The sequence below is a fragment of the Petaurus breviceps genome, unplaced genomic scaffold, assembly GCF_028583685.1.
Source record: "Petaurus breviceps papuanus isolate PSGF00001 unplaced genomic scaffold, PetGlider_PUasm1.0 90617, whole genome shotgun sequence".
Classification (NCBI taxonomy): Eukaryota; Metazoa; Chordata; class Mammalia; order Diprotodontia; family Petauridae; genus Petaurus; species Petaurus breviceps.
The window spans coordinates 4,570,003-4,583,297 of NW_027187287.1; the positions used below are offsets into that span (position 1 = coordinate 4,570,003).

The 13,295-nt window shown below is 38.1% G+C and overlaps 1 protein-coding gene across 2 annotated transcripts in view; it reads right to left on the reverse strand.

Moving 5' to 3' along the window:
* Positions 1–13,295, reverse strand: part of RPTOR (regulatory associated protein of MTOR complex 1) — a 528,996-nt gene that overhangs the window by 82,106 nt on the left and 433,595 nt on the right. For both annotated transcript variants that reach the window (XM_069064093.1, XM_069064092.1), the window contains exon 24: positions 10,578–10,688. In XM_069064093.1, the coding sequence (XP_068920194.1) occupies positions 10,578–10,688 (111 nt within the window). The remainder of the gene's footprint in view (positions 1–10,577; positions 10,689–13,295) is intronic.

Sequence of the window (13,295 nt, forward strand, 5' to 3'; positions counted from 1 at the left end):
GAGAGAGAGAGAGAGAGAGAGAGAGAGAGAGAGAGAGAGAGAGAGAATGAGAGAAACAAAAGAAGATATGATTACTGAGCAAGATGAAAAGACCCAATGAAATCATTCAACCAAATATTTCTATTCAAAAGAAATCTTTTAATCAGGCATTCTTTTTCCTCCTCCTCTCTTCTCTATTTTTCTTTGAGTTTTCTAGTAAACAAAAATCTAGTTTCAGTTTTCGCTTTGCTATCCTCTAACCAGAGCTCCCAGAGGCATGTGGGTGTCTGTAATAGTGTTACACGATTAAGATCATGACACTCCACAGATTTCTAACACCTCTTGGCTTCTACTCAGACAGAAACCAATTACTATTCTGAAGTCTCCCACTGAGACACATCAGTCGAAAGCCAATGAAATTCATATCCTTTAACTCTCTTGCCTGGCTCAAAGAACAGTTTGGGGTGCAGGGAAAAGAGGAAAGCTGAAGTCTCCCTAGAGGATCTGTGGGGGAACATCAGTTCCCTATGTCCTTTCTGAGGAAAATGTACTGCACAAGATGGATTTGTGAGTCAGAATAACTAATTCCCATTTGGTTCTGCCATTCTAATATCAAAGAAGTTCAAGGGTTATGGAAGTAAGAGATATGACTAAGGTACATAGATATTAGGAATGAAAAAGGCCCAGCTTCTCATATGTGCCAGTGCCAAGATAGTTAAGCATCAAGATTTATAGAGCTTCTCAAGATTGTTGCTGCTCATCATCTTCCTAGTGGGCAATACTGTTTGTAATAAATGGAAAATGACTGTTCTATGGTTCTAAATACAAGCATGATGCTTTTTATTCACCTCATAAACATGTATTATTTTGTTCCCTGAATTTTCAATAAAAAACAGAATCTGCCCATTTGCTCATCATGTCTCTGAAGAATATAAATTTTTTTTGAGGATTATGATTCTGTGTTTTTGTATATTCATGCTATAGCTGACTCTATGTCATGCAACAGAAGTAGTCAGCAACAAGCATTTTATGAGGGCAGTAACATGCATACTTATCATTTTCATTTAATATTAAGTGAGAATGGTGACTTAATGTAAGAGAAACAAAAAAAAATGCTTTATAAGCCACCAACTACAATAATAGGATTACAATGCCAGAATTTTATCATTTTACAGAGAAGGGAAACTGGGCCCCTTAAAACATTTATACATGCCAGGTTACAGGACGGAATTTGAAATCAGTTCTTTTGACTCCCAGATCAGTGCTCTTCCCACTAATACTATATTGATATACAATATTATACACATTTCTGTCCCTGATACTGTGGCTGCTTCTATGTTTTGTTTCTCAAGTATCTCATCAAAATTAGAGGGAAACTCTGCAGGAAAAGTGAAGGAGAAGGAAGGCCATTGTACATAAAGTTATTTCCTGACAGACTAAGGCAAACATCTGGCAGACTGTGTAGCCATTATTTGCAACTTGTACATTAGGCCAGAAGTGACTCACCCACAAGGGCCTTTATCACAGAGCATCAAACAAAAGGGGGACAAAACTCTTCTGGAACATAAAGTATTGTGGTTCTGCAACGATTCATTAATAGACCACTGAGCAATCACAATGGAACCTGCTTGCTCTAAATGTATTTGATTTAATCACCAATAAATCAAGAGAACCATGACCATCTAAAACAAAGCCAGTAATTTATAAGAGAAATTAATATTGACATAATTCCAGAGCACATGTTACCAGATCCTTTGCAGGGGATGGTAAGAACCTGATGCCAGACAAAAGAGTGGCAGTCCAGGATTGTGTGTGTGTGTGTTTGGATATCTGATTTGCCCCATGAACTTGAGCAAGACTGTACTTCTGTGAGAGGATGGTAAGTCAGCTACAAGTGATCCAGTGGCACTGTTCGATGCTAAATCATGGGGTAGCAGAGTAAATGGGCATCCCTTTCCTTTCACCTCCTCCTTGGACAGTATGAAAACAACATTCTAGCAACCTCTCTCATGCCCTCACCTAATTGCATATACACTAAATTAGTTTTCATTAGAAAATAATTATTTTTTTTCTGTTACTGTCCCTCCTTCCATCACCACTGGGCAATAAGGCAACTGAATTTGCTTTCTTTTTGAACTGTTCAAGAAAGAATCAAACTGTGTCCTTTTGGAATCTAAAAATAGGGTGACATTAGTTGGGCTAATTAACATGGTGCTAATTGAACTGTTGTGAAACTGCCCTAACTTCCCTCAGTGTGTGTCACTGGCACCACCATTCACTTAATCATTAAACCTGAGTCATCGTTGACTACTCTCTCTCAGTCAACTCCTCTTTCCAATCAATGGTCCTTCTAATTTTTTCAAAATCTCTTTAATCTGAACATTCCTTTCCATTCTCACAACCATCTTAATCTAGGCCCTCTACTTTGGGTGAGTTCCTGTATTCTAGCTACTCTTGTCCTCTGGGATTATTCCACTCCACTGTAGCCTTTCTATCTCTGCCAAGTGAATCTTTATTATTTGATCTGCTCATGTCTATGCTCAAAATTCAAGTATAAATTCATTTTTTAAAATGGCTTTAACTCACACACTACACATCACCATATAATCTGCCCCAGTCACACTTGTTCACTCACTGTTCCCTGAATCATCTCCTAATTTTCCTTCTTCAGGCCTTTGCTCCTGGAGCACCTTCTGCTAAGAACTATCTTCTGAATCCCTCTGTATTTTAGAAGCAAAATGTCACCACCTCTGTGAAGCCTTCCCTGACATCCCTCCAGAATCAGAAAACAGCCTTTTGTTGTCCTTGCAGAGTGCTTTGATGGATCAGGGTCTGCTTTTTAAATCATAATTATTAGTCCTCTCTCAGGGAAGGGCTGTGGAGCATGATAATAGCAGCTCAGCTTTCTATAGTACTTTAAAGTTTACAAAGTCCTATTCCTTGCAATGACCTTAGGAGATCAGCAAAGTGGAGCAGCTAGGTAGAGTAGTGAGTGAATAAAGTACTGAGCCAAGAGTCAGGAAGATGTGAGTTCAACTCCTGCCTCAGACACCGCTAGCCATGTGACCCATGACAAGTCATTTAATATGTCAGCCTGAGCTTCCTCACCTGTAAAATGGGGATGATAATAGTACTTATCTCACAGAACTGTTGTAAAGGTCAAATAAGATTATATTTAGAAAGTGCTTAATAAAGTACCTGGCATATAGTAGGTACTCAATATTGTTCCTTTTCTTCTTTCTTTCCCTTATGAGGCAGATAGGGTAAGTGTTTTTATCTTCATTTTATATAGAAGTAAACTGAGATTTAGAGGGGTTAAATGACAGTCCTAGGACCAGATAGCTACTAAATTTTAGAGCTAGGACTCAAACCTGAGTTTTCTGATCCTAAGTCTACCATGCTGCCTTTCTCTGTCTCTCTCTCACACACATATACCACAACTGATAGTTTGTACCTAGTAGGTCCCTAAAAAATGTTTGCTAAAATTAAATAGTCCAGTGTAATTTTATGGTTCTGATACATCAGGACTGCATGAACTAGTAATTCTCAAATTTCCTAATGTATGTATCACTTATGTAAATTAACTGGTCTCCAATCCCATAAGATGAAAAAAATGTGGTGGTAAACCATTAAAGATGCTAACAAAAAATGGAAATATAAGGGCTCAAGACTGGGAGGTGAGGTGGGGCAAAGGGGACCATCTAGTCCAACCTGTAAATGAACAAGAATTTCTTACCTAATACACCCAAATAAATGGTTATCTAACCTTGACTTGAAGACTTCCAGTGAGGAAAAAATCCAGAAGCAGCCCATTTCACTCATGGATTGCTTCAATTGTTCGGAAGATTTTCATATCATAAAGCTTGAATTTGCTGCTTTTAAAATTTCTACCCATTTCTCATAGTTCTGTCCTCAGGAACACGACCGACAAGGTGGGATTGCCCACATTCTGATCAGCTTGGTAGCTGTGTTTCTTGGAGCGCTCATAACTCTTGGTTATTTACAGGATGCAACTTTGAGAGTTGTTGAAAAAATTAAAACTAACATTTATTAAGAATTTCTGTTGATTTGAAAATCAACCTACTGTCAAGCTTGCTCAGTTTTTTTTTTAAATTTTCCTAAATATTTTCTAAGGGTGTACTTTTTTTTATCACCCACTAATCTATAAGCTGGGTAGATAGGTGGCACAATGGATAGAATGCCAGGTCTGAAGTCAGAAAGACTCATCTTCCTAAGTTCAAATCCAGACTCAGACACTTAATAAGCTGTGTGACCCTGGGCAAATCATTTAACCCTGTCTGCCTCAGTTTCCTCATCTGTAAAATGAGCTGGAGAAGAAAATCACAAACCATTTCAGTATTCTTGCCAAGAAAACCCCAAATGCAGTAACAAAGAGTCAGACATGACTGAAACCACTGAACAACAAACTATAAGCTTGTAAGCTCATTGTAAACTCAAAAGGACTTTGTAAATCTCCCAATGCCTAGTTCATTGTTTTGCAAACAGAAAACATTTAGTGTTTATTGAACTGATTCTAGATATACTTTTATTTTACATGTAAAGAAGGTTGATCAAAACAAGTTTATGACATTTCTATATAATAAAATATATAGCAATTTAAAAATTTCTTTCAGTCAGCTTTCATATGAAAAAACAAAAGAAATTAGATTGATAAGTATCTTGAACAGCTAACTCAAGAAAATACAAAAATATTTTTAATGAGTCTTGCATATTCCATGCCTCTGTTTCTTAAAAGAAAAAAAAAAACTGAAAAACCTCAAAGTAATCCAAAAATCTGGTTATCATGAATAGTTGGGGCAGACATATTTTTAAATATATCCATAAAATTAAGGGTTGCTAACACTAAACTAAAGATAAAAAAAAGATTATTTTCTAAAATGACCTAACTTAATTGATTGATTGCTTTTTGGTAAGTGATTTGCCCAAAGTCACACAGCTAGTAATTGTGTCAAGTGTCTGATGCCAGATTTGAACTCAGGTCCTCCTGACTCCAGCTCTGCTGCTCTATGCACCTAGACGCCCCACCTAGCTGAATTTAAAAGAAAAAAAAAAGTAACATTCTTCTAGTTGTATAACTGTTAAAGCATCAGAAGATTTTCCCCCCGTGTCCTCCCTTCTGTCTGTAGATACTCGATTCAAAGACAAAATTAGGACCCCCAATAGAGGGGATACAGTGTTGTCCTGAGTGTTAGGAGTGGTAGGTTCTAGTCACATATGATAGGAGAAATATTTACTAAGGTTCCTGTTACATAGACTTGGCTGGTTTTTCCTAAAGAATTGATACCTTGGCTGGAATAACTTTTTCTAAGGTTCTAGCTCCTACAGGCAAGGCTAGTTTTCCTTAAAAGTTATTGAAATTGTCCTTGAAACTTAATTGGTCCGGTGGTCTAAAGCTTACTGGTGATTTACATACAAAAGCTACTACATGAGAAGTGAGGAGCAGCATTGTCAGGTTTCATAGGTACACCAACACATGGGCAGGGAAGCTGTGCTCAGTGGAATCAATGTTCTGTCCTGGCTGAATATCTTTTTCATGCTACAATAAAATAAATCACCCTTGTTAACAAGAGATAGTACTGTCTCATTTTCCTCCAGTCCTGAACATGTGTCACCAGACTGTCTTGAAGTAGACCTGGTTGAACATATTACAGTTTGGTCATTTAGATACATTGGGCAAATCACTTTAACTCAACAACATTTAGTGAGCACTTACTATGTTCCAGGCACAGAGATGCTGTAGCTACACAGACAAAAATGAAAGTCTCTCCCTTGAGCAGTTTACTTTCTACCAGGGGAGACAACATAAGCAGCAGAAGTATGTGTAAAACATATACAAAATAAATAGGAAATAATTTTTGGGAGATAGGTGGCAAGGAACACTACAAGGAAAATGGAGTGAGAATACTTAACATCTGGGAAGACCAACACAAATTTATTAAGGAACTACTACTATGGGCTAGGTGTGTGAGGTTCTCTGTTGGGCAGCGGAAATACAAAAACAAAAATGAAAAAATTGTTTTTGTCTTCAAGGACTTTATCTTTTATTGTGGGAAACCACATGTAAACACACAAGCTCATACAATAATTTGAGGAGGGAGTAAGCAGTGACAGGAAGATCAGGTAAGGCTTCATGAGTGATATAGAAGCAAAGTAGAGCCTTGAAAGAAGTCATTTCACCTTTCTAGATCTCACAGACTAACTGGTAAAATGAAGGGACTGGACTAGCTCATCTGTAAGTACTTTCCTAGATGGCTCAATGGAGAGAATGCTGGGCCTAGAGTCAGGAAGACCTGAGCTCAAATCCGGCTTCAGACACTTACTACTCATGTGACTTTGGGCAAGTCATTTAACCTCTGTTTGCCTAAATCCACTGGAGAAGTATCTTTACCAAGAAAACCTATGGACAGTATGGTCCACAGGGTCACCAAGAATCTGATGTGACTGAACAACTGAACAACAACTACATTTCCCACTCTGATCTTTTCTTAGGAAGAGGGACAGAGAGATTTTTATGAAATGCTTAAGGGTCTTGGATATGTGTCATTTTGAGCCGACCAGAACTTAGCATATATAAGTTAAATTAACATTTTGGTGACCTCTTTTTTTTTTTTTAAGAGAGATGGCTTTTACAATAGTGACAATGAGTTGTTCTCAAAATTATTGCTGGGACAGGAACATATTGGACTATAAATGTGCTTCATAACTGGATAAAAAAAGAAAAAGGATTACCTGTTTTTTGCCAACAGAAAAGGGGCATTTGTTCCTTTTTTCCTGAATCACAAATAATTAGAGAATTACACCATCTAGTCCAAATCCCCTCTATCACTTTGGTAATAGTTCTTCACTAAAGAAGAACCTATCAACTCCAGACGCTATCTGTTCCCTTTGGGGATATTTCTAATTCTTGGGGAGTTTTTCTTACATTCAGCGTAAATTTGGCCACTACTCCAAGTTCTGCCCTGGGGAATGTAATCTCTGTGAGACGGCCTGTATTAGGATTTAGTTAACATTTGTGTTTCTAAATATGAATTAACAAACTGATATACTAATGAATAAATCTGTCTCTTTTGAGTGTTGTTGGCATGGATTTATCTCTCTAGAATAGATTCTAAACTATCAGATCAGTGATTCCCAACCTGGGGGACACATATCTGGGAACACAAAAAATTTGTCACTGAAGTATGGAACAGGGAAAATTTGATAAATGACTATATTATCCAACTGCAATATTCCCAAAGTGGTAGAGTTACTGAAACATTCTGTAGAAGCCATGGGCAGAGTGGGAAAAGGAGGACGAGTTAGATTGCATCTAAGAAATAGGAAAGGGACAGTTGAAGGAATAAATCCTACTGACCGAAACCATATAAATGTGTGGTTTAAACAATAACACCCCAGCAACAACAACCCAGTAAAAGATTAACTAACTGATCTCTACAATAACCAGAAACTTTGAATTGATTTCCAATAGATGAAATTACAGTGCTGTACCTTAGAGAAATGTCTCATTATTACTAATTTGCTCAGAAGTTCTGATTCTGTTTATGACAATTTATATCTCTGTGAATCAGGATTCTTGGTCCTCTTCTCAAATCCGAAGCAACAACCAAAGGTTGAACGTGATATGCAGGAATCTCCCTCAAAAGCTATACTCAGAATAAAACTGCCAGTTTCTAAGAAACAGAATTAACAGTCTCATTATTATTGAAATGTGTTCTTATAAATATTTAAGAAATTTATGATACTAAAACTGTTACATACAGAATAATTTTCTTCATGAAAAATTAATCCCTTTATTTTATTTCTTATATGCATATGCATGGTAAACTGGATATTTCTTCTCACATTTATTAAGGATTATGAAAAGGCTTACTGAAAAACTAGAGGTCTGGGGACTAAAAAAAGTTGTGAACTGCTGTCCTGGGTAAATTGATTTTCAGCTTGTGTACCTGTACTTGTGTTACCTCACCAAGTAACAGCTATTTTGTAAGTTATAGTCTGAAAGCTCATCCAGGCTCATCACATATGAAACACTTCAGAACAATCTAGGGTTTGTTCTCTAATAAAGCAGGGATTGGCAGGTGAGTACCAGGGACAGGTACCACCACATCTCTCACTCTGGATTATGGAGGCCAAAAAGGGGAGAAATTTTAGCAACAATAACTGATACAAAGAAAGGTGTTTATCTCTCAACCTAAGAGCCTAATAAGGTCCAATAAGTTGGACCATTTAGCATGTGTAAGATGGAGGGCACCTGTCTTTGTTTTGCACAGGGTTTTGAGCACCGGAAATAATACATAAGGTTGCACACAGAGGTCTATCCAGAGAATTCTTGATTATCTATAATAAACTTTAAGTCTTGGATGGATAAAGATTTCTTTAGCTGCCAGTTAATGAGTACTTAAGAAATGCATCAAATTTCAGCCCAAGTCAAATATCTTTTAGGAAGGCAAATCTGCTGTTGCTAAAAATAAACAAACAAAACGTTTTGACTCATTCTTAATTTTTGGATTATCAATGCAAGTGGAATAGACTCTTCTATATGACTTTAAGCAAATCTATTAGTGACTGTTACTAGAAAAAGATGTAGACATTTTGGGGCTATAATTTTAATGAGACCTGAAAGCTAACTAGAAATATTTTTTATCCCTCTTCATATTTACTCATTAGTTGCAAACATTTAAGGGTGAGACTAAACCTTAGTTACATTAAATAGTTAAATTAAATCATGTTTAGCTTTTGAACCTAAAACATCAAAGCTCTAAAGGTTATTTCCCCATCCACAATAATGAAGATGTTTCAGGAGTCCTCAATGTCTTTTCTGTTATAATTTAGCCAGCATTGGTTCTCATTAGGTACAAGTTCAAATTTTCACTCCCCCGTTTTGAGAGGAATTAATGTCCTTTTTATTGAAGAAAGGTTCTCTTTTTGGTTGCCAGGTCTAAAGCTACCCAAAGATAAGCAAGTTCAGGTATAATGTGGGGTGGATGAGATGCTCTGTTGACCTTGGGATTCAATAACCATTATCTGGTGTGGTTGTCTCAAAGACTTCCTTGGGCTTGTTTCAAGATCTACTCATTAAGAAAATGAAAAACATTACTGAAAAGACACTTCTGTTCCTCCTACTAAGAGACTTTAAAAACTTTGCTAAAGTACTGTGATTCTATTTTTTCTCAACAAAACATCATTTACTCACAGCTAAGATAAAGACAGTTTAGGAAAGAGAAACAGTGATCCAAACAAATTTTGAATGTGGCCATACAGATACAAGTATACCCAATGTAGCTTTTAAACTGACAAAGGGAAAACTAAAAGGAAATTCAGTTTTCAAATTCCAAGAAAAGTTACCTGATGTATGAACACAAGTATACAAATTTATTTTCAGATTGCAGTTGTGGATGCTGTTAAGGAAAATGAGTTTTTTTCTTCTACTAATTTTAGGAAGGAATTTCAAATTGGGGAAAAAAGCAAAAAAAGTACGATATGAAAGGACTCAAGGCACAGACGTTTCTGTTTTTCTTGGGTTTCCACCCCAAGGGCATTGGAGTGAGAGTTCTAGCAAAGCCTGGTCACCTCCTGCTTTGTCTTGCAGATATGTCAGCAGTCTGAGTTTGTGGCATCAGCCGGTTTCTGAAGGAATGATTATGGCAGCAAAAATCTCCCATTATGATTCTGCTGCAGAATCTGAGCAGTGTGAAAGATAATCAGGAAGGATAACCCAAATGTTTTAGAAATTAGCTCTAAAGAAGATGTTCTTTTAAAAAAGTGGCAAAGTTTAATGGCCCCAATAGAGTTTAAGTGAGGCCTGTGAACTGGCCTAAGGCTGTGCCAATTGTTCATAAAGCCAGAAAACCTAGAGTGCCACTTCCAGTAATGATGAAGACAAAGCATTTGACAGAAATGACAAGACTGGGTGTTTAGATAAGGTCAGAAGGTGATTGAATCTGGCTTCATTTAAAAATAATGACACTCAACTCCCAGAGCAGTTAGCTGGGTTGTCATAAGCTCTTCAACTTCATGCATGTATTGCAGGTTTAAGATATAAATGGCAAATCATAACTGGTAAATTGTGCTGGACAGTATCAGTGTTAAGTGTTATAAATAATTCTTCTATTTTACTTGAAGACCACTCCCACCTTCCCATTCAGTAATGTAACACAATGACTCCCATTGCCTTTTCCCTCTCTGATTCCCCAGGAATTGAGCAGCCACCCCTCTTCCCCTGCTGCAATGAACAGACAGAGCAGCCAAGCTAAAAAGGAAGCGGGCAGCAGATCTAAGCCAATACTTTGAGCACAGGCTAATTTCATGTACATAATTATTCTGTTTAGAATGAAATGACTGAATAACATTGGCTTTAAAACAAATTTTAAAATATAGTTAAAGAGATTCATATTTAAAAGAGGTATGAGAAAATATTTTAGGGTTTGGGATATACAGAAAAAACTAAGAAAGGAGCATCATGAGTATAAAATGTATATCTTTATGTTGAGTAACAGCTGTTATGACATGCTATGTTGACATGGTAGTCTGAAGAGGAACAGGGATTTAATGCAAATCAACAACAATAAGACAGTTACCTTCATTACTGGCTGGGCAAAATATCTGGCACTCCAGTCACAAAATCCTGTCTGCATCGTGGCTGAAATGAAACTTTTGTGTCCAACAGTGTCGTCTCCATCATCAGTGGTCTTCCGAGAGGAAAAAGAGAGAGACAGATACAGAGACAGACAGAGAGACGAGAGAGAGAGACAGAGAGACAAGAGAGAGACAGAGACAGAGAGAGAGAGAAGAGAGAGACAGACAGACAGAGAGAGAGACAAGAGAGAGAGAGAGACAGACAGAGAGAGAGAACAAAGAAATAATTAGCAATCTGGCATCTAAGAAAACCATTTCTGTCTGCTCCTTTCTATTTCGTGTTTCATTTCCCCAATTAAAAATTCTGATATTATTCTGATAAATTTCTGTATCTGACTCTAACCTCCCGTTATTCTACCTTTTCCTATGCCTTAACTCCCCTAACCCCTTCTTTGCCCTCATTAATGCCTCCCATCCATTCACTCCTTGGTAGGTTCAAAGGCCATTACCTCTCCTCTTGCTTCATCTTCCTCAATCTTGATTCCCTACCCCTTTGTCTTATTACCACACATCCCTTGTCAAACTTCAGTCAGGAATTATTCTCACCATCTAACTCCTAAACTTCTAATCACATGCTGCTGAATAGAGCTGGAGGAAGTCATACAACTTCTCCTGACAGGGTATATTATAAATTTATGTTCAACTTTGTCTGGGCCTTCACTACAGTAAGGAAATCCTCCAAATTTTCCCCAATTGCATCCAAATGTAATTTCCCACAAGGGCTTTTTCAAACCTGTTCTCTCCTCAAAACTCCTACACCTCTAATCTCGGTCCACTCCCCAGCTAAGGACCTGCCCTTTTATTTTGCCAAGAAAACTGAGGCCATCTGAGATAAGCTTCCTCTTCTTCCATTCTCTTTATCTCAAAATAGTTTGACATCATCCTTAATTCTCTTGTCAGGCTCAGACAAAGAAGTGGTCCCCTCTCCTTGTTTAGGCCAATCTTTCCATGTTCTCTTGATTATATACTCTTTCCTTTCTCTTGCAAACTGAAATCTTAATTATTGCTCCAACCCTAAATCTTCAGTATCTCCCTATATACTGGTTCCTTCTTGGCTGCCTTCACTCCATACTCAATTCTTTCCCCTTTCTCTTTTCTTTTTTTTTTGGGGGGGGGAGGGCAATTGGGGTTAAGTGACTTGCCCCTGACTCCAGGAGGGTGCTCTATTCACTGCACCACCTAGTCGCTCCCCCTCCTTTTCTTAAAAAACAAACTTTCATTAGACCCGAACTTCTCAAAGTGTCTCTTCTCTTTCTCAACCAAGTTCCTAAAAATTGTTTTATATACTATGCTTTTACTTTCCCTTTTTTCATTCCCCCATCCTTTGTAATATGGCACCTGAACTTATCACTTACCTAAAACTGATTTCCTCATGGTCCTCTACACTATCAAACCTGATGGCCTTTTCTCAGTCTTATTTGTTCTTGACCTACCTGGGGCATCTGACACTTCCCTCTCCTCCCGGACACGTTCTTGTGATTCTACTCTTTCCTAGTCCTCATTATGTTTGTAGGACTGCTCTTTCTCTGTCTCCATTACTAGCTCAATGAACATGAAACCCTGTGGGTTTTTTCCAAGATTTGTCCTAGGCCCTGTACTCTTCTTTTTCACAGAACTCATTGATTTTCACAACTTTAATTAGCAGCTCTATGCAGATGACTCAAAGGACTCTATATCCAGCCCCAGTCTCTTCTGTGAGCTTCAATTCCTCATCAACAACTACCTATCGTACATTTTGTACTATGTGTCAGAGAGGCATCTCAAGTACCACAAGCCCAAAAATGAACTCAATACTTGTCTTCCAAACTTTCCTATTTCTTCCAGTCTCCCAGGCTCACAACCTGGGTGCTACTCTTAATGATTCCTCACCTTCTTTTTTACACCCCCCCCCCACCCCATCTCATCTTCATACCTCCACACCATTTCTCACTTCTGACCCTTTCTCTAGTCACACAATTATGGCATTATTTCAGGTCCTCCTCATGCCTAGATGACTGGAACAGCTTCAAGCCTCTCTGCACATCAGGCCATCTTCCACACTGCTGTCAAGTGATTTTCCTTAGGTATGAGATGCTGACCACATGATGTTTCTATTCAATCAACTCCAGTGGCTTCCTACTGCTTCTTACCCAATCTTTCTAGTATCACTGAACATCACCCCCCTTCTCACCCTATGTGATCCTGCCAAACTAATTTTCCTCTCCATTCTTTCTTCATGACATTCCATCTCCCTGCCTTTGCACCAGCTGTCCCTGGTGTCTGGAATGCAGTCCTTTTTCATCTTCACCTCACAAAACCACTCTTTTTTTTTTTTTAATATGTAGCTCAAACACCACCTTGTACATGAAACCTTTTCTGATTCCTCCAACTTCTAGTGACATCCCTCTCTAAATAACTTGCATGAATACCTCTGGTTCTGCAGCTCCTCAATCTGACTGGAATGTTCCTCCCAGCCTCCTCTTAAGGAGGGTGCCTAGGTCAGCTATTCACTCTCACTGGGCCCCATTCTGGACTTCTCAATTCACAATCCCTGGTGCTGGGTACCTGTTCTCACCCCTACCCCTACTTTTTAGTATCCTTTTATGTGTTGTCTTCTCCCTTTAGAATGAAAGTTCCTTCAGGGCAGAGACTGTTTTGGATTTGCTTGAAGTTGTATCCCT